This window comes from Capricornis sumatraensis, chromosome 6 (assembly GCF_032405125.1).
Source record: "Capricornis sumatraensis isolate serow.1 chromosome 6, serow.2, whole genome shotgun sequence".
Classification (NCBI taxonomy): Eukaryota; Metazoa; Chordata; class Mammalia; order Artiodactyla; family Bovidae; genus Capricornis; species Capricornis sumatraensis.
In genome coordinates this window covers 56,248,810-56,271,008 of record NC_091074.1, presented here as the reverse complement: position 1 = coordinate 56,271,008, position 22,199 = coordinate 56,248,810, and the positions used below count along the sequence as shown (strand labels likewise).

Below are 22,199 nucleotides of genomic sequence, written 5' to 3'. Positions count from 1 at the left end.
TCAAACCTCTTAACCTAGGCTTTATGTCTTCATGGGGAGTAGAGAGAAGATGTGAAAGTAATTTGAGTTTCAGCTTTTTTCTTCTTCTAACGTCACATTTGTCCAGCCTAAGAATCTTGATCTTAAGCACAAGATGGTTTAGAAATTATTTTAATGATAAAAGATATACATTCCAAGTTGTCATAGAACTTGTGCAGTATCTTGAAACATCTTTAAAAACACCTGTAAGTTAGACAATCACTCCTATTTTTTCCTACAAAACGAGTAGTAAGGAAAAACTTGAAATTGACCTAAATATAAATTTTACCTAATTTCCCCTGAAAATAGCTATATTTTGAATATTTTATGAGTTCATTACTAAGAGAACTGCAGAGAAGTTAAAATAATGGTGGCTTGGTCTTCTTTTCATATTTTCATGGACTACAATTCCCAGAAACAATAAATCTTGTCCATGCATACACCACAACTAACCATTTTAGTGGAACCTGGTCAAATAAAACCACAGGTTACTCCTATGAACCACTCCTATGAACCACTAGCTGATAGGGCCCACGTGGGGTCTCACTGATAAGATGTCTCAGTATGTTGACCTTGCAAACTAAGAATAAAATCCCAGTGATCCTTGAGTTTGACCAAATTGCTCAAATGACATTCTGTTTTCCCACTGGTGCGCCTATCTTCTCAAAGCTGTGAGACCACCAGATACCAGACCTCCGGCTACAGGACTCAACTACAAGCTAAAAATTAACCATCCCTTCAGAGAATTTTCCATTGGTGGGGTATAAGAAGGACCCCATAAGAAAGGAAGGGCAATGGTTCTCCTTAAGGGCCAGTCACCCTGGCCCTTAGAAAGAAGATAAAAGAAAATAAAAGCTAAAAAATGTTTACTATCCATTTAAGGGTAAAATTCAAGAGATAAAATTTTATTTTCAAGATCACTGTAAATACTAGAAATTATTATGCATTTTGATTTGGGAAGCAAGAGAACTAGATCTAGTCCAGCTTTGACATACCCTTGCCATATAATCACTGAAAGTCACTTTAACTTCTTTGAGTCTCATTTTTAATAATAGTTACTAAAAGTGCTGAAACTTAGCAAGAACAAAGACAGCACACCAAACTGTATTAGTAATTACTGTATTTGTCACCTCCACAAACCAACAACAAAAATGAAAAACCCACACTTTTAAATGACATCCTTCCATTATCAACACAACATTTTAAACTGCATAATACAACACAGCAACATTTGGAAGATCTGTATAATTAAAATGAATTAGTATTTTCCAAACTAGCAAAATGCATGATGTTACAAAACCATGCATGGGTGAAAGATCAACTGGCAAGACACACCAGTGGATTTTAGTATAAGAAGTGTTTACTGATATGGTTTCAGATTCTATGCTGTACCAAAGATGAATTTCTATAATCATCTGGAAAGGGTTATTAATATTTACTTCCATTCAGTTCAGTTCAGTCACTCAGTCGTGTCCGACTCTTTCGAACCGCGTAAATCACAGCACGCCAGGCCTCCCTGTCCATCACCAACTCCTGGATTTACCCAAATTCACATGCATCGAGTTGGTGATGCCATCCAGCCATCTCATCCTTTGTCGTCCCCTTCTCCTCCTGCCCCCATCCCTCCCAGCATCAGGGTCTTTTCCAATGAGTCGACTCGTTGAATGAGGTGGCCAAAGTATTGGAGTTTCAGCCTCAGCATCAATCCTTCCAATGAACACCCAGGACTGGTCTCCTTTAGGATGGACTGGTTGGATCTCCTTGCCGTCCAAGGGACTCTCAAGAGTCTTCTCCAACACTACAGTTCAAAAGCATCAATTCTTCGGCGCTCAGCTTTCTTCACAATCCAACTCTCACATCCATACATGACCACTGGAAAAACCACAGTCTCGACTAGACAGACCTTTGGTGGCAAAGTAATATCTCTGCTTTTTAATATGCTATCTAGGTTGGTCATAACTTTCCTTCCAAGGAGTAAGCATCTTTTAATTTCATGGCTGAAATCACCATCTGCAGTGATTTTGGAGACCAAAAAAATAAAGTCTGACACTGTTTCCCCATCTATTTGCCATGAAGTGATGGGACCAGATACCATGATCTTAGTTTTCTGAATGTTGAGCTTTAAGCCAACTTTTTCATTCTCCTCTTTTACTTTCATTGATATTTACTTACACTATTTTAAAAATGTACTGCTTCATTTTCCTTCTACTAGTCAGACACTAATGAAATTCATAAATATATAAAACAATGCCACTTGTCTCACTAATATTTTTGTTTCAAAAGTTATTTTTCATAAAAAATTATTAGTATTAAATGTGGTGACCCAAGGACAAAATAGCAGATAAAACCAAGAAGGGTCTTGGAATGCAGGAACAGAAAAACCAGACCCTTTTCATCCTTCCCTCCCCCATGTTGTAATTATTAAGAGATTTCATGTCCTTCTGAGCAGTATAACCTGTCTCCCCTCCTAACCCACACAGGCTTCCCCTTCTTCCCCCACCCAGTATATATGCCTCATCCAATCAGCAAATAACCCGCAAGACCCCTAGCCCACTCCCTGAACCATGGGTATAAAAGTGGACTAAGGACCACTGTTCAATGTCAATTCTCCCTTGAGCTGGCCTGCTGTTCTAACAGTGTCTCCCATTCTAATGAACTTTATTTCCCTCTCATTCTGTCTCATGTCTGGAAATTCTTTTCCAACCTGCACTAGGAACATGACATTAACCTTTAATGGTTGCTTACATTCACATTCTTTATAAAATAATTATTTTCAAGTCTCAATTTTCATATCTAAAACAATAAATATCATTATATCTAATAAATACCATTAGATATAATGCATAAAAGCTGACATAAATCAAGCTATCTGGGTCCTCAGTAATTTTTAACAATATAAAGAAAGAGGTCCTGAGAACAAAAGCTTTGAGAACCACTGATCTAGACAATAAACATCAATTGGAAAAGAACTGATCTGATATTTTTAGTATTTCTGGAATAGACTTTCTGCCACAACTTTTCTGGTACTGCCTTCATTTCCTGGTCTTATTATTAGACTTTAACCTTTATGATAATTCAGCTCCACTTACAATACTCTCACATGAGATGACTAGGTACTTTCGTAAACAGTGAGCTGTGCTACTCCACCCTTCGTGGACAAATAATAGAAACTCACAATGACGATCAAGACTATCCCCAAGAAAAAGAAATGCAAAAAGGCAAAATGGTTGCCTAAGGAGGCCTCACAAATAACAGAGAAACGAGAAGCTAAAGGCAAAGAAGAAAAGGAAAGATATACCCATTTGAACGCAGAGTTCCAAAGAATAGCAAGGAGAGATAAGAATGCCTTCCTCAGTGACCGATGCAAATAGAGACATCAGAACAGAATGGGAAAGACTAGAGATCTCTTCAAGAAAATTAGAGATACCAAGGGAAGATTTCATGGAAAGATGGGCTCGATAAAGGACAGAAATGGTATGGACGTAACAGAAGCAGAAGATATTAAGAAGAGATGGCAAGAATACACAGAAGAACTATACAAAAAAGATCTTCATGACCCAGATAACCACAATGGCGTGATCACTCACCTAGAGCCAGACATCCTGGAATGTGTGGTCAAGTGGGCCTTAGGAAGCACCACTATGAACAGAGCTGTTGGAGGTGATGGGATTCCAGTTGAGCTATTTCAAATCCTAAAAGTGCTACACTCAATATGTCAACAAATTTGGAAAACTCTGCAGTGGCCACAGGACTGGAAAGAGTCAGTTTTCATTCCAATCCTAAAGAAAGGCAATGCCAAAGAATGCTCAAACTACCACACAATTGCACTCACCTCACACACTAGTAAAGTAATGCTCAAAATTCTCCAAGCCAGACTTCAACAGTACATGAACCGTGAACTTTCAGATGTTCAAGCTGGTTTTAGAAAAGGCAGGGGAACCAGAGATCAAATTGGGAACATCCACTGGGTCATCGAGAAAGCAAGAGAGTTCCAGAAAAATATCTACTTCTGCTTCATTGATTATGCCAAAGCCTTTGACTGTGTGGATCACAACAAACTGGAAAATTCTTCAAGAGACGGGAATACCAGACCACCTGATCTGCCTCCTGAGAAATATGTATGCAGGTCAGGAAGCAACAGTTAGAACTGGACATGGAACAACAGACTGGTTCCAAATAGGAAAGGGAGTACGTCAAGGCTGTATACTGTCACCCTGCTTATTTAACTTATATGCAGAGTACATCATGAGAAATGGCCGGCTGGATGAAGCACACGCTGGAATCAAGATTGCCAGGAGAAAGATCAAGAATCACAGATATGCTGATGACACCATCCTTGTGGCAGAAAGCAAAGAGGAACTAAAGAGCCTCTTGATGAAAGTGCAAAGGCGAGTGAAAAAGCTGGCTTAAAACTCAACATTCAGAAAACGAAGATCATGGCATCTGGTCCCATCACTTCATGGCAAATAGATGGGCAGACAATGGAAACAGTGAGAGACTTTATTTTTTTAGGGATTCAAAATCACTGCAGATGGTGACTGCAGCCATGAAATTAAAAGACGCTTGCTCTTTGGAAGAAAATCTATGACCAACCTAGACAGCATATTAAAAAGCAGAGACATTACTTTGCCAACAAAGGTCCGTCTTCGAAGCTATTGTTTTTCCAGTAGTCACGTACAGCTGTAAGAATTGGACTATGAAGAAAGCTGAGTGCCAAAGAATTGATGCTTTTGAACTGTGCTGTTGGAGAAGACTCTTGAGAGTCCCTTGGACTGCAAGAAGATCCAACCTGTCCATACTAAAGGAAATCAGTCCTGCTTATTCATTGGAAGAACTAATGCTGAAGCTAAAACTCCAATACTTTGGCTTCGTGATGCGAAGAACTGACTCACTGGAAAAGACTCTGATGCTGGGAAAGATTAAAAGCAGGAGGAGAAGGGGATGACAGAGGATGACATGCTTGGATGGCATCACCGACACAATGGACCTGAGTTTGAGTAGGCTCCGGGAGTTGGTAACGGACAGGGAAGCCTGGCATGCTGCAGTCCATGGGGTCACAAGGAGTCGGACCCGACTGAGCATCTGAACTGAACCGAACCCTGACAGAGATCTATAAAGTGAAAGTTCCTATAGTGGCTCTAAGTAATCTGTACTAACATAAAAAGAACTTGAAACCATATTAAGGAATTACATCATGTGCTACTTAAGAAATGTTTTTAAGGAAACAATGTCTACAGATTTCAAGAACTTGGAATAGAAGTTTAATTCTCTTCACAGTGAATGTATCTGAAATAAGTGGAGATATTTTATTACTTCCTGTTTCAGTGGATTTGACTTAGAATAATTCTTAAAAGAGTACAAAATCTTCACTTCCGGCCAACAGTAGTTTAGAAAAAAGAGAAAATGGAAATTACTTCTCAAAACTATTACTTGGAGCAGGCAATTTAAAATCAAAGCTTGCTGTATCAATCAATATTAATGTCAAAAAGTAGGCTTTTTGCACAGGTGCACAAGTGATGACAGTACTAAAAGCTCTCCTTAATAAGGAGGACTAAAACTTAATGGCTTTAGTCTAATGGACTAAAGACCTGGGCAGTAATAAAGCCAGGGTTTACAGTCACTGTACTATGATATGACGTAGAATGGCCTGTGACTAAAATTCCACTCTAGGACATTTTAATACTCTTGGAATGTGGTGACACAACTCTCAAATTACTGATTAACCAAACTATTATAAGAGCCTCAAACTATTATAAGCAATGCTGGAGCTGAAGAGCTAAAACAAAGAGGTTAAGCTCACACTCTGTATGTGTGTGTACATACATAAATACTACATATATGTCTGTATACACACACACACACACACATATACATATGTATATAATTCCTTGTCATACACTGGTATATATGGAGGGATTGATCATCTTGTTGTTCACTCATTAAGTTGTGTCTGACTCTTTGCAACCCCACGAACTGCAGCACACCAGACTTTCCTGTCACCATCTTCCGGAGTTTGCTCAAACTCATGTCCGTTGAGTCGATGATGCTATTCAACCATCTCACCCTCTGTTGCCCCCTTCTCCTGCCTTCAGTCTTTCTCAGTATCAAGGTTTTTTCCAATGAGTCGGTTCTTCACACCAGGTAGCCAAATACCGGAGTTTCAGTTTCAGCATCATTCCTTCCAATGAATACTCAGGGTTGATTTCCTTTAGAATTGACTGGTTTGATCTCCTTGCTGTCCAAGGGACTCTCAAGAGTCTTCTCCAGCACCATAATTCGAAAGCATCAATTCTTCAGCACTCAGCCTTCTTTACAGTCTAACTGTCACATACATACATGACTACTGGAAAAACCATAGCTTTGACTACAGAGACCTTTGTTGGCAAAGCGATGTCTCTGCTTTTCAATAAGCTGTCTAGGTTTGTCACAGCTTTTCTTCCAAGGAGCATGCCCCTTTTAATTTCATGGCTGCAGTCAACATCTGCAGTGATTTTGGAGCCCAAGAAAATAAAATCTCCCACTGTTTCCATTTTTTCCCCTTCTATTTGCCATGAAGTGATGGGACCAGATGCCATGATCTTAGCTTTCTGAATGTTGAGTTTTAAGCCAGCTTTTTCACTCTCCTCTTTTACCCTCATCAAGAGGCTCTTTAGATCCTCTTCACTGTCTGCCATTAGAGTGATACCATCTGCATATCTCAAGTTGTTGATATTTCTCCCAGCAATCTTGATTCTTGCTTGTTATTTTCATCCAGCACAGCATTTCACATGATGTACTCTGCATATACGTTAAATAAGCAGGCTGACAATATACAGACTTGACATAATACTTTCCCAATTTTGAACCAGTCTGTTGTTCCATATCTGGTTCTGTTACTTCTTAATCTGCATATAGGTTTCTCAGGAGGCAGGTTAGGTGGTCTGATATTCTTATCTCTTTACGAATTTTCCACAGTTTGCTGTGATCTGCAGTCAGAGGCTTTGGTGTAGTCAATGAAGCAGAAGTAGAGGATCATCTCGTAGCATATAACAATGTTTATTTTTATTAAAAAGTCAAAGAAATACTAATCAACACACTTTTTAAGGCTAGAAATCCAACAACTAAACCAAAATCCTATCTTGTTTTCTCTTCATTAAATGTATATGCAAAGCAGATCTTCTTTTGACAGGCAAAATAGAGCAAATGAATGAACAAATGGCCACTTATGTAGACTCCAGAACAAGACATATAGACAGTTCGTAAGTATCTGCATGTCCATCAAAGAGAACAGGGGGTTCTTGTCCATTTTCCCTCCATTCCCTGGTGCCTTCCTCATAGTGTTTCCAGTAAACACTGTTTACAGCTGCTGCTGCTGCGTCACTTCAGTGCGACCCCAGAGACGGCAGTCCACAAGGCTCCTCCGTCCCTCGGATTCTCCAGGCAACAACAATGGCATGGGTTGCCATTTCCTTCTCCAATGCATGAAAGTGAAAAGTGAAGGTGAAGTCGCTCAGTCCTGTCAGACTCTTCGTGACCCCATAAACTGCAGCCTACCAGGCTCCTCTGTCCACGGGATTTTCCAGGCAAGAGTACTGGAGTGGGGTGCCATTGCCTTCTCCAATGCATGAAAGTGAAAAGTGAAAGTGAAGTCGCTCAGTCATGTCCGACTCTGTGCAACCCCATAGACAGCAGCCCGCCAGGCTCCTCCGTCCACGGGATTTTCCAGGCAAGAGTACTCGAGTGGGGGGCCATTTTCTTCTCTGCTGTTTACAGCACCCACTACCTTTTCCAGATTTATCTCTCCTGTTTTCATTTTATTACTCCTCAGCAGTCTTAACTTGCATCCTTTGGGTCTCTGTCTTTTACTTACACCTACACCTGCAATCTTTCGATGAGTTATCTGTGGGCCCATTTCCCCTAACAAGTTGGGAATTTCTTAGTATCAGAGTCATTTTGGTATTTTCTATAATACATAACACAGTGTCTTATACAGTGAAGTTGCTATTCAAAATAACTGCAAACTGAACCAAATTTCTTGTCTGTTATCCTAGCAATCCCACTTCTTTGTCAGAAAAGAACTATGCTTGCAGTAATATCCTTCATCATTACCATGGACTCTTCCTCAAGAGAATTTTGTTTCTAACACACACAAATGTGTGTGTGTGCTCAGTTGCTCAACCGTATCCAACTCTTTGCAACCTCACAGACTGCCAGACTCCTCTGTCCATGGGATTTCCCAGGCAAGAATCCTGGAGTGGGTCTTGTCATTTCCTTCTCCAGGGGATTTTCCAAACAAAGGGATCAAACCCACATCTCCTGTGTCTCCTGCATGGGCAGGTGGATTCTTTACCACTGAGCCACCGGGGAAGCCCCAAAGTAACATACAGATTTTACTAAATTATCTTTCAAATCCATGGCAGGTTTATTGGCTTTTGGAGGTTAAATAAGGATAATCTGATTATACAATCAGATTGTGGCTCCTGGGCTCTAGAGCACTTGGGCTTCAGTTGTTGAGGCACCTGGACTCAGCAGCTACAGTTCCCAGGATTTAAAGCACAGGTTCAGTAGCTGTGGCGCAAGGGCTTAGTTGCTCCGTGGTATGTGGGGATCCTCCCCAACCAGGGATCGAACCTGTGTCTCCTGCATTGGCAGGTGGATTCTTTACCGCTGAGCCACCAAGGAAGCCCCTGAATCTATTTCTTCCTTGCATGCATTATACCTTTATGCCAATGATGGCTCAGAGACTTGTCAAAGGTTTATTTTAATAACAAGCTATGCTTCTGGAATAGGAAGAACTGATAAATGTGCTCAGTTTTACAATACATCAAGTGAGGCAAGGCAAAATGTTTTAAAACTTGTGGATTGTAGAATCAGCCACCTAAATAATGGATCTTCACTCAGATACTATAAATTCAGATTATATGGAGAAATGAGGGCTCAATTTGGACTGACCACTGCATACTGCAAACATTATTTTTCATACGCCTCATAGTGAACTAAATAATATGCTCAGTTCCTAAGTGCTGAAAGCAAGTACAACTTGGGATACTTACAAATGGAATCTATCTATCTAAAATATGCTTATAACTGGTTAAAGGAGATTCATGTTATGGTGTTTGCTCAATGAAAAAATGCAAGTAATAAATGCCAGCTGATGGACAAATAGAATAATTCAGCACCAAAGAATGAGTGCTAGGTACTGTCATGATTTAACCATTAGCTAGTGGATATACCTGGTGCTTTCTTTTTGCATTAATTTGCTTTCTTTGGAAAATGAGGGCAGTGGTACTCTTTAAGAGTACAATACTTCTTCCCTTTGAAAATAAAGAAGTTAATACTGTATAGCACAGGGAACTCTACTTAGTGTTAAGTGGCAGCCTGGAACAGACAGGAATTTGGGAGAGAACAGATACATTTATATGTATGGCTGAGTCCTTTTATTGTCCACCTGAAACTATTACAACACTGTTAACTGGCTGTGCTCCAATATAACATCAAACAGTAAACATATAAAACTTAGCTCCCTGCTACTGGAGACCCAACTCTTCCCCTACAAGGGCCTTGAAATATTTATGTGAAGTAAACCTTTCGAAAACACTATTTTATTCATCTGGAGCAAGGGAATAATAGAGGTGAGACAGAGGACAATGCATTTATTTAATGCAACGAAGCATGAAGAAATAAGGGTTGTACCAGAGCAGTCTGTGGAGAGAAAAATTAAGAGGCAATACACTTCAAAATTATCATGTAAGGAGTACAATTGCTGAATGTGAGGACCAGGAAGAGTTACTCTGTAGCAGTGTTTTTAGGCATAAAGTACTCACATGTCCTGAAACTACTTGTCCAGACATCCCCACAGCAATGTGGTTCTAAGATATGTTATACCAGTTCTCCTCTTTACTTGAAATATTTTTAGGATGAAATCTACTTTCAATCAACACTCTTCTTATGGCCTATAAGGTCTTGACTCCCCTCTCTTCATTCAGGACAGTTCCACTTTGGCCTATCATATTCTACAGACTCTGGGGTAAGCTTTTGTTTTATTCAAAAATTCTACAGCTGAAAAGTTTGAAAATCACTGAACTAAAATACACATGAGGTTTCAGTGGCTCGACCCTGTGAGTATCCATCTATTTTGTATACAACAACCAAGACACTACTGACATGTCAGGCTGGATGTATCTTTGTTATGGGGCTGTCCTGTACACTGTAGGATGCTAAGCCTATACCTGGCCTCAGTAGCATCCCTCACAGATGGTCTGGTCATGACAACCAAAAATATCTCCAGACCTCGCCAAAAGTTCCCTGGGAGGCAAAACCCTCCCCTCCCAGACTCTAATCTGTTTGTGGCCTGTTGCTATTTTATACTAGCTTCTCCTTTCTCTTCTAATACCATGACAATTTTAAATGTGAGCTAATACTACATAAACTGGTGATTTGTTTTTTAATGGGTAGAAAGAGAAAAGAAAGCAGGCTAGATAGAGATTTTAACACAAATGTGGGTATTAACGGGCCACATTTTGAAATTAACAGGAGAAAAAGGTTGCTTGGTTACCTGAAACACAAGGCATAAGAAGTTTCTAGGTAACAGCATAGGCATTTCAGGACCTCAAAGTAAAATCTATTGTCTATAGATACATGTTATTTAAAAAAAAAAAAAAAAAGCAGGGCTATATATGTTGGACTCAGAAGTTGGAAATTTCCATAAACAACACAGATGACTTCTATTAAATTTAATATTAAGCTCTGGTGAAGAGGGAAAAAGGACTTTTTAAGTGAATAATAAAATACTGAGAATTCACTATGGGAGAGTAAAAACATGGGGCTTTGAAATAGGACAATTTGCATTTGAATCTTAACTCCATCTGCTTTACTTTCTTATCTTGGGTAGACATTTAATCCCTCTGAGCCCAGAGGGATTCTTCTTTAAGAAAAAGAAAGGAGTATATGTAAGAGTTCATTTCCTTACGTTGCTTGAGAAAAGGCAGTTTTTAATCATCCGTATTTCTAGTACCTGGAAAATAATATAAATGTCTATAAATGAGTTTTAAGTGAAGAATATCAAGACTCTACAAATTACTTTACATTTTTAAGATTTCTTGCTTTTCCAGTAACTTTTAGCTCTACATCTAAAATTATTTACAGTGTTCATGAATGGCTTGGGACTGACCAGGAACGGTAACAAATGGTTTTAATTTATCTTTGGGTTTTTATTTTCCAAAAGTTAAAAACGGGGCACTTGAAAAATGAGGGGGTTTTTTTGTTTGTTTTTTCCTGGCCTTGCCTTGCAGCTCGCAAGATCTTAATTCCTTAACCAGGGACTGAATCCATGCCCTGGGCAGTGAAAGTGCACAATTCTAACCAATGGACCACCAGGGAATTCCTCTTGAAAAATGAGCTTTTATACAAAAAAGATTTAGTCCTGTTCTGAACCACAATTCTTACATCTAATAGTAATCTTAATGATTATACTATTCAGGTGTCAAGGGAGAAGTCTGTCTCAGCACCACAACAGCCCTCCACCAGGGAGTAGCAATTTCTTGCTTTAAAATCAAAAGATATGAGCCAAAATGATAGGGAAATCTTGGTACAACTACGCTGACTTCTGATTAAGGGGCAGAGTGTAAAACAAGGATGGCAGTTCATCTTATTGCTTTTACAGAGATAAGAAGCTATAAAAAACTAAACATTATCTTTATAAGCCTTTCACTTTATTTCTATAAAGACCTAAAGCTTTGTATACTCAATGACATTTAAAATTATCCTATCAAAGGGTAGTATTGTATCAGTATCCCATTGTTCACACATTACTAATAGGTGACAGGCATTTTATCCCCTTCCCCTCACAGTCATCCTCCCATCTCTCTAGCAAATACACAGTTTTCAACTCTTTCCTCTTTTAACTCAAGTTCAGACATCTATTCAGATGGTCCAGGGTTGTTTCCAGTAACTGGGAGAAACCATCATAAAGAAAATGCTTATACAAATCCTGTAGCACATCACCTTACTGAAGGTGAAAGAGAAACATGAAAATATTTTCTGCCACTTACACAACACCACACAATTTTTGCTTCCCATGAATGAAACAAAGAAGTTTGAGTTTAGATATCAAACTCTTTTTTTTTCTTGAATCTAACGTTTGATATCAGATCTCATAGACAATGGATATTTGCTAGATGTGCAGAGTTTTTGATGATTCACATGCCAAACAAATGGGAGAAAATGCTTTAATTTTCCCAATATTCAGAATATTACTTCATTCTAAAAGAATTGTTACTTATAAACAGCACTTTCTCCTCCTACATTTTATGTTCTGCTGAACGTTTCTTCATGTACCTCATTGGGTTACATAATCTGTGGTATGAGACAGACAAGCGAAACAATGCTCAACATTTTAACTGAATGTAATATTCAGGGTGCTGGAAAAGCAATCTTTACACAAAGACACATCTAGTGTCAAAGTAAACTTCCTATACAAATCTTAACAAAGGACAAATTTAATTTATAAGTGATTAGATTGAATAAAACATTTAAAATTTCAAATAAATTATGCTACTTTAATCATCTTTTTATCAATGGATTTAAATCCTTATAATATTGGTCAAGTTTTGATATGCAGAGACAACAAAGTATACATAGGTGATTTACACTCTTCAGAACACTCTCAATCTGGGTTTGGAGTTTGAAAGCTAGGCTTTCTAACATGCCTAATGTAATCTAGAATTCTAATGTCATCTGAAATTCATGATACTCTAGGCCAGGCAAGTGGACTTCCTAGATAACATGTTCAGACCTTGTCTTAACTAGCAGTTTCTTAGTCTCTCAGGAGCTCTATCACTGTTTCGAATTAGTTTGGGCTTCTTTATTCCTAGAGGTCTTCCTTCCGGATTAAAGTCTTGTTACCTGTACTTTGGTATTTGTACAGCATTGTATCTCCTTTATTCTGCACTCACTGTTAGCTACTCTATGGCTGACTTCATCTGCTTCACGGTGATACAGAACAGCAGCTCCTCTCTAGCTCTCATCTCGAAGGCCTCTGAGTCACATAGTACCAGTACTAGCAGCATCACCATGAGCTGCCCTAACTTCAGTGACTCCAAGACAGGACGGAGTTGCTGACCTTTGGGTCCATGTGTCTACATTCAATCATTCTTAGGTTGCTGTAAGTTCTCCAGAATTAAACATAAACTTGCTACTAATACTGTTTCCTTTTACTTTTATTTTTAACTGAGTCTTTATATTTGAATAAAATATTTGTTTTTCTAGGATTTATAGTATGCAAATTCTTCTGGAGCCATAAAAATATTAAGACCATAAGCAATACACAAAAAGAGTGAATATTCAAGAGCTATGTATCACTCAGTTCAGAAATTCTACAGCAAGTTATACCATCTGGAAAATGTATAATTGATATGACCTTTCACATGTTGGCACATTCAATGAAGATACACATAAAGGACACAGCACAAATTAAAGAGATTAAAATACAGATAATGGGTAAGGAACAAATATTTTTCAATGATTTCCTTTGTTATATAACGTGACTCTATTACAACTCTATGGCTATATAAATACTTATTACCTATACTTCAAATTTTTTTAGGAAATAGTACTACAAGAGAAAAAAGGAGACTGGTGATGAAATCTCAAAATACCTTTGTATTATAAAAAAATTTTTTAAAAGACCTGTTGAAAATATTCAAAAAACTACAAATTTCGTGTTAGGTCTATTAACTAAAACTACATGGTTAATTGTGAATCAGCATCTAATTTCAATTGTAGGGGACAGAGTTAATTTATTCATGGAAATCTAGCATTGAATAGTACAAACAGTTGCCAAATTTCCCTAATGCTAATTTAGGCCAATGAGCATAAATTTTAAATTTTCTTTAGATGTGTTTTCTTCGGGGAAGAAATCCTAGAGAGTACAAGAAAAGGCTGGAAAACAGGAGAGAGAAAAACGTAGAGCTATTTTAAAAGGGGTCAGCTATACCTAAAATAAATACTAAAAATTTGCTCTGAAAGAGCAATACAAAAATAAAAATTCTAAAAAGCTGAAGTTAGTCTATCCTTACTTGAGGTTTTTAACCATTCAGTATTAAAAAGAAGCATCTTGAGCAAACTAAATTGCCCAAATTAAAACATTCAAAGCTGTTGTTCTCAAATAAACAAATTACCCCATAGCTTGAGCTAAAAATCCACAAAAAAGTTGACATAAAATTTCAAAATAAATGAACAGCAAAGATTATAACATACTTATTATTTAGACTAACCTTCCAAACTTATTTAATTAACATTTCCTCCCAAAAAGGAAGAGGGAATACATTTAAGGAAGATGTCAGTACTGAATAGCTAGAAGGAAAATAAAGCAACAATGAACAAATGCATTCAAATAGCTCCTATATAAATTATCAAATTAAAATTCATAATTGTCAAAACAATATCACACACACTGATGCTAATTCTTATATTTAAAATGATCAGTATTCTCTTTCAGGCAGCAATTACCCTCCAATATGGCCCTTACTCAGCTGAGCCAAAGGATGTGAGGAGGCAGCATCAGGATACACGTAAAGCTGATAAAAGAGAATCCCAACATTACAGAGGAAGGTAAAGGACAGAAAAATGAGAAACAAAGTCCAGTGTCTTTTCGTGTAGATGCAAAATTTCAAAGGAATGAAATTATAAGTTATCAATCTAGTGATTTACTCATGATACTCAATTTAAGCCATTTCAGTAATCTTCATGGGTCCAATTAAAAGGTTAGATGCTTTTAAAGATCCCCTGTGGTAAAAATTATTTAATTTAGTAAATAAAATAGCAAACATCATTATCTTGTCATTGGGAGATAGAATTTTGTGCAAAATAAAAAACCCTAGTCTCATTTTTGAACAGGATGCTACAAAAATGGTATATTATTTATTTAGGGAAGAAGGGGGAAAGGAATGATGAATCTACCTTTTCAATCTATTTGCCTCACAAGCCAGGATGCAGCATGCAAGATGAAATTCTAGTTCACATGGAAGAATGGAAATTTTTTCTCTATTTCCCCTAATATTTATCTGGACACAATTTTGAAAATCAGGAAATGAAGTAATATGATATTGATATTGCTGGTGAGATAATTAAGGAACTTAACTTACCATTTTTTGGGCTTTGATAATGGTTTGTACTTGCTGTATTTTACACGCCATTCAAGAACTTCTTTACAACGCTGACATACCCCATCATGAAGTTTTGCATTAATTTTCTTAAAAAGAAACAGAAAAACAAACCGAGAATTTCACTAGTGAGTCAGCATTACAAACCCCAAAAGGCATATGAGAAATTTAAGCTTTTTTTTAAACAGCAACCTAAATTTAACCTGCATAACATTTTACAGTGTACTATGTGTTTTTATGTACATCATCAATTTGGCTCTTCATGAAGGCAAAGATTCTTAGCTCAGGATGTAGCTCAGAATCATCTAGGGAACTTTTTAATTTCCTGGCAGGAGTATTTTAAGCACATCATCCCCACTGATTCTGATGCATATTCATTTTACAATTCAAACTATGTAGTTAAGATATATGCACTTTACTGTATGCAAGCTACATCTCAAAAAAAGTAGAAGAAAATCCAATCATATTTTAAGCCTACTGTTTTGACAACTCAAGTCTTACTACTGAGAAATGAGAAATTAAACAGATTTTAGATAATCCTGAAATGTAGTCTGCAGGGGAGGGCAGAAACTAAGCAACTTCAGAAAGGAGAGCCAGGGAGAAGCAGCTGGAAGCAAGGAGATATTTAATTATTCAATTTAATCTTTCTGTATTCTCATGTAAAGATGTCTTAGGAAAGTTACCTTGATAACCTGGTTTCTTCAAAACAGAAGATAACTACATGCATATGACTGGTAGAAAACGAGCTTTATGAGGAAAAAAAATTTTTTCTTATAATATTCTTCTCAAAATGTGTTGGGAAATAAGAAGGAAGGAGAACTTTTAAATGTGTCATGTGTTTTCATAACAGCTTTGTAATTTGTAACAAGTTCATTTGACTCAAGACCTAGGCTACATATTTTCACTAAGTACTCTGAGAATTCTCTAACTTGTTTTGGTTGTGGAAGCCTGGTCTTTGCCTACTGTTGGAATAATGAATAAAGAATAGTTTAAGTTCTCGTTCTCTTTGCTTCTTTTCTTTTTTAAATTTTTTAAAAGGAGGAAAACAAAGCATCTCAAAAGATGCAGGTTCTTTGGAAGGTTATTTGAATACTGAGTTAAAAGCACAATGTTTAGAAATCATCTGAAAGAAAAACTTCTGAACAGCACTTGATATTTTTTAATGCTCTAAATAAGAGGGTAAAATAATGACAAAACATTTATTCAAAGAGAAAATATTTCAAGGGTATTTTCAAAAAACCATAAATTGAGCTGTGAATACATTATGTTTGAATTTAATTCTGTGGTAAAAAACATATTCTATTACTTATGAATTGTGTATAGGTTTTCTTTTTTTCCTGATCTAGATGGAGAGTCCCTGGGAAAATAAATCCTGCATGCCATTATATCCCCTCTTTTCTGTGGCTCATTGTTGCCAGAAAGAAGGAAATCTGCCTAATACCAAATTCCTCTTCTTATCAACCTTGGCACCTAGTTATCGCATATAGGGTTTGCTAAGAAATACCCAGAACTAAGGTTCACATTTCATCTTTTACTCTCACTGCCCTCTGTTGCCTAGAATATCTTACCAAAAGCACTGCTTATATTTTCCTAACTCCAACAGTAATAAAAAAATAAACTAATGACGATCTATGATTAGAGTATGAATGTGATGTAAACTTTCTTGCTAGCATATTCTTAGAATGCACACCATTTCATTACCTGCAATTTTATTATATACAACACTTTTTACTTGTTAACTGGCGAGCATTATTTGGTTTCTCGCTTGCTTCGTATCCAGTTTCTGACCAGTTCATCTTGATTTACAAAGCTGTGCATAGTTTAGAAACTGGTTTCTTTAGGGTGGATCGACAGATCGACAGTATAACAAAACAGGCCTTTGTGGGAACTTGTCCTGTGAGTGACGTGTGAAGCGGTATAAATGGAGATGTTGTACAGCATCCACATGACCAGCAGGCACTACTACAAAATTAAACTTGATTTTTATGTGTTAAATCATTGAGAAAAGAAATGAATGAATAAATGAGAATGCATAATACTTTCATTTAAAAATGCTACAGAAAGAAAACTGTGTACCTTGTTTTTGCTGTATTTTGGCAAACTAGGAAAAGTGAATTCCAGAGACGTAAGTGAGGAAAGCTTAATCCTAGTTTTAAGGAATCACTCTGCCTGGAGCAAAGGGGGTGGCTGCTGCTGCTGCTGCTGACAACCTTACATTACTCACAACTGTGTTTACAACTAACCCTGCCCATTTTGGCAATTCATTTTAGCATGTCCCTTACGGTAGAAAATAATAGGTTACTAAGGTTAAGATTTAAGCATGTTCAAATATAAAATCAAAACTTAGTTTTCTAAGTACAAAAGCCTTTAAAGATAATTTAGTTTAACAAGCTATTCTCAGATCTTTAAAAGAAAAAAAATCACCAGTGGAAGATTCCACTGGACTTAAGAATCATAGGTAAAAAAAAGAAAACCTTCTTTATCAATGAATACTTCTTTTAAAGTTAGAATAAACATCATAAACTTATGTATCAGAGGACAATCCTACGTCATATATATACATAAAGTCCTAAAAACCATCTTGGCCATTATTAATTCATACAACATATTTTATAGTGTTGTTTTAAACATTCTGCTGTCCAACAATGCATCAGTGGTAATATAAAACATTAATCACCAAAAAGAACTACGTGATGTGAAGACTTCAACTCCCAAGAAGGTAGCAAGAGCAAATTGTAAATATAACATCTGTATCAATATGCTGATGCTGAAGAATATTTTATAAAATATAAAGTATCATTTAATAGAAGGGAGGTACTATTGTGTATGAAGGGGAAGAATTCGAATATCATTCAAGAGCAACCAATATAATTTTCATTAGGATTTTTTGCACATCATAATCCTTTCAGAAATGCTATAGATAAAACAAAGGCACATTTACTTCCCTTCATTAGTTGGAAAAAAAAGAAATTAAAAAATGAAATTCTCAAGAAAAATGCCAATTCTGACTGCAGTTGAATTTCCATTTCCATGGAACAGAATGACCTCGTTCTCTCCCCTGCCTTACACCAAAATAAGGTATTTTCTGCCAATATAGCTACAACCGTGTTACTCCATATTTAATTATACTTAAAAGTACACATTTTAAAATTTTCTAGTAATACTCCTTTTATTCTAAATTTGGTTAGAGGATAAAGGATCTCTGAAATTAGGAGCAAGATATTATATGACTAATAGTAATAAGTGTGAAAATCAGTATTTGGGGCTGTAACTTCCAAATCATTAGATGTATTTTCTTAAATGCTTTTAATATGGCTAGAATATTGTTGGACATAAAGTATCTTGCAAAATAAATATAACCAAAAAATAGATGAGGGAATCAGATTAAGGGAAAAACTAGAGTTGGGAAGGAAAATCACAGAGCAGCCGTAAGTACAGCTGAAAAGTACACCTGCTAGGTATAGGCCACAAGTGAGATGTGAGTTCTCTAGTAGCCAAAATAAATGTTCTGCTCACTTACCTGACTCAAGATCTGTAACATGCCAAAAATCCAGTTTATCAGAAGCAGCACATCATTTCTTATTATTAAAACCTGAAGTCTCATTTTCCCAGAAACGATGCCATACGACATAGTAAACAATGCTCTCAAAAAACATCCTTACACTACAAAGCATTTCACAGAGCTGTTTTCTATACTAGTTTTCAAGTAGACAGTGTTACATAGTGCAGTCTAGTAAAAAGTTATTTTCAGGTGAAAGTGAAAGTGAAGTCACTCAGGCATGCTCAACTCTTTGGGACCCCATGGACTATATAGTCCATGGAATTCTCTAGGACAGAATACTGCCATGGGTAGCTGTTCCCTTCTCCAGGGGATCTTCCCAACCCAGGGATTGAACCCAGGTCTCCCACATTGCAGGTGGGTTCTTTACAAGTATTTTTCAGGTATGCAATATAAATACAGATATCTGGATATTCATAAGATCTATAGAAACGAACTGCAAATCATAAGGCCATCTTCAAAGAATACGTCATCCGAAACGAGTTCTAAAAACACTCATCTCTATTACAAAAAAATTCAAACATGCAGAAAAAATTAAAACAATACTAACACATAATCACATATGTTATCTAGAGACAACTGTTAACACTTTCCAGCTTACCTATTCACTTTTCATGTGTTCAGTTCAGTTCAGTCGCTCAGTCGTGCCCAACTCTTTGCGACCCCGTGAACCGCAGCACGCCAGGCCTCCCTGTCCATCACCAACTCCCGGAGTCCACCCAAACCCATGTTCATTGAGTCAGTGACTGCAAGTATCAAAATTCTTCACCTCTCAGTCATATATATCCTAGAAATAAGACTTTCTCCTACTTAACCACAATACAGAAAACCACACCTCAGAAAAACGAAAAATCACTAATACCACTGAATGTAGCCAGTCTACACTGAAATTTCCTCAATGATTCCTCACCGCCCTACACCCCAATCAGTACTCAAGTTCGGTTTGTTCTCTCTCTTTTGGTCTAATGGGATCCCCCTCTTTTATCCTCTACACTGATTTTTTTTTTCAATTATCTTTTTAAAAATTTTTATTGGAATATAGTTGACTTACAATGTTGTGTAAGCTTCAGGTTTACAGCAAAGTGAATCAGTTATACACTGATGTTTTTTAAAATACCAGGCATGTTATCTTTGGGAATACTCCACATTCTATGTTTGTCAGATTGTTTTATCTTGGTGTAATTTAACTCATTGCTTGCTTTATGTGTTTTCATTTTCATTATCTTAACAATGTTTTTCTAAGAGAAAACCTTTTCAATTTCAATGAAGGACAATTTTTTTTCTTTTTTTCTCTTATGGACAAAGCTTTTAATGTCAAATCTAAGAAGTCTTTGAAGAATCATGATTTTCATCTATGCTTTCTTCTGGAAGTTCAGTAATTTTCGGCTTTACATTTAGTCTATGATCTATTTTGAGTTCATTTTTGTACATGGTACAAAACAGTGGTAGGAGGTTCTTTATAAATTATCTATGGGTGTCCAATTTCTAGCATCACTGAATTGTATTTTTATCTTTGTCAAAAGTTAAATATGTGTGTCTATTTTGGGCTCAATATTCTATCATATTAATCTATGTTTACTTTTTCTTCAGTACTGTCCTGTCTTGATTACTGGAGCTTTAAGGCCTTGAAATCAATGCTGTGCATCCCCTAAATTTATTCTTTTTCAAAACTATCTAGCTATTCTACTTCCTTTGCTTTACTGTATACATTTTAACATCAATTTGTTAATTTCAACAATAACAAAAAAAGCCTGTGATGACTGCACTTAGGATTATATTGAAACTATAAATAAATTTGGGGGAGAAGTGACATCTTAACAATATTAAATATTCCAATCCATCAACAGTGCATTCCTGGGATAAACCTCACTTGTCTGAGGCATATTATCCTTTTTATTTATTGGTGAATACAATATGCTAATTTTCCCTGAAGATTTTTGTTTATGTTCAGTGAGGAATACTGGCCCACAGTTGTTTATTTTAATAATATCTTTGTCTGGCTTCAGTGTTTAGTTCAGTTGCTAGAGGATTCAGGTACAAGGGTTAAAGGGACTTAAAATGTAAGTAAAGATTTTCTATATGTTAGAAGAACACTGACTATTAAAAATCTTGTAGGGGCTTCCCTAATGGTCCAGTGGTTAAAAATATGCTTGCGAACGCAAGGGGCACAGGTTCAAAACCTGGTCTGGGAGGATCCCACATGCCAAGGAGCAACGGAGCCTGTGCACCACAGCTACTGGAGCCCACGAGCTGCAACCACTGAAGCCTGAGAACCCTACAGCCTACGCTCCCCAAGAGAGGCCACTGCAGTGAGCCCACGCACCACAGCTACCGGAGCCCACAAGCTGCAACCACCAAAGCCTGAGAACCCTACACCCTACGCTCCCCAAGAGAGGCCACTGCAGTGAGCCCACGCACCACAGCTACCGGAGCCCACGAGCTGCAACCACCAAAGCCTGAGAACCCTACAGCCTACGCTCCCCAAGAGAGGCCAAGGCAGTGAGCCCACGCACCACAACCAGAGAGGAGGCCCTGCTCCCCACATCTACAGAAAGCCCCCACCCTGAACCGGAGACCCAGCGCAGCCAGAAATAAAAAAACAAATCCTGTAGAATAAGCCCAAGTCCTTATTTTTAAATAATCGTAAGTACAATTATATGTTTAAAAGCGGTTTTTTTGGTCACAAACTGAGAAAAATCTCATCCTAACTAGATGAAATTAAATTACTTTTACTTACACCTGGCCTTTGGTTTATTATATATTACATAACACTTTAGGAAATAGAATTTATCACTCAATAAATATGAATGGGGCAAGGGAAAAGACAAAGTTCAAATTTCACATAGAAATTTCTTTTTTTGTATTCTGTCCAGCAGTCTGTAAATTTTGTTCATCTCCTTACCACTTGGTTTTGCAACTAGTCTTTTCCCTTTAATACTTTTTTCCCACTGTGTACGAACAATGGTATACTCTATTATATAAATATCTTATACCAAGAATTTATTACTTTTGTGGATGAAAAATAACTTTACTGATCAGTTTTAAGATTTAAAACTATATGAGCATCTATATATAAATATTCAATTATAGAAATTTTTATAAAAGTTAAAAAGAGGATAAATCTTATCCCTCAGAGATTCTATAATTTTCAGCATTTCAAGTATATATATTGATAGAAATTTGTATTTTTGTGTACATGGTGTTTTATAACTTCTCATCAATTTTTTTTCATATTAGTATATATACTTTTAAAACATGTTTTTATTGACTGTATATTATATCCTTTCAGAGTAATACTTTCACTTAACCTATTTTCTGATAGTTTGCTTATTTCCAACTTCTGACTGAATATTGTTTTCAATGTATTATGTTATAAATATCAGAAAACTTCTAATAAACATGCAAATTCTCATCACATTATACTTACACATAACAACTTCTGATCACATTTCAATAAAAAAGTAAAAATAACAGGAATTTTA

General features: G+C 36.7%; 1 protein-coding gene across 1 annotated transcript in view; it reads right to left on the bottom strand.

Moving 5' to 3' along the window:
* Positions 1 to 22,199, bottom strand: part of C6H9orf85 (chromosome 6 C9orf85 homolog) — a 62,637-nt gene that overhangs the window by 14,815 nt on the left and 25,623 nt on the right. Inside the window, exon 2 of the mRNA XM_068973588.1 lies at positions 15,141 to 15,247. Within this exon, the coding sequence (XP_068829689.1) occupies positions 15,141 to 15,247 (107 nt within the window). The remainder of the gene's footprint in view (positions 1 to 15,140; positions 15,248 to 22,199) is intronic.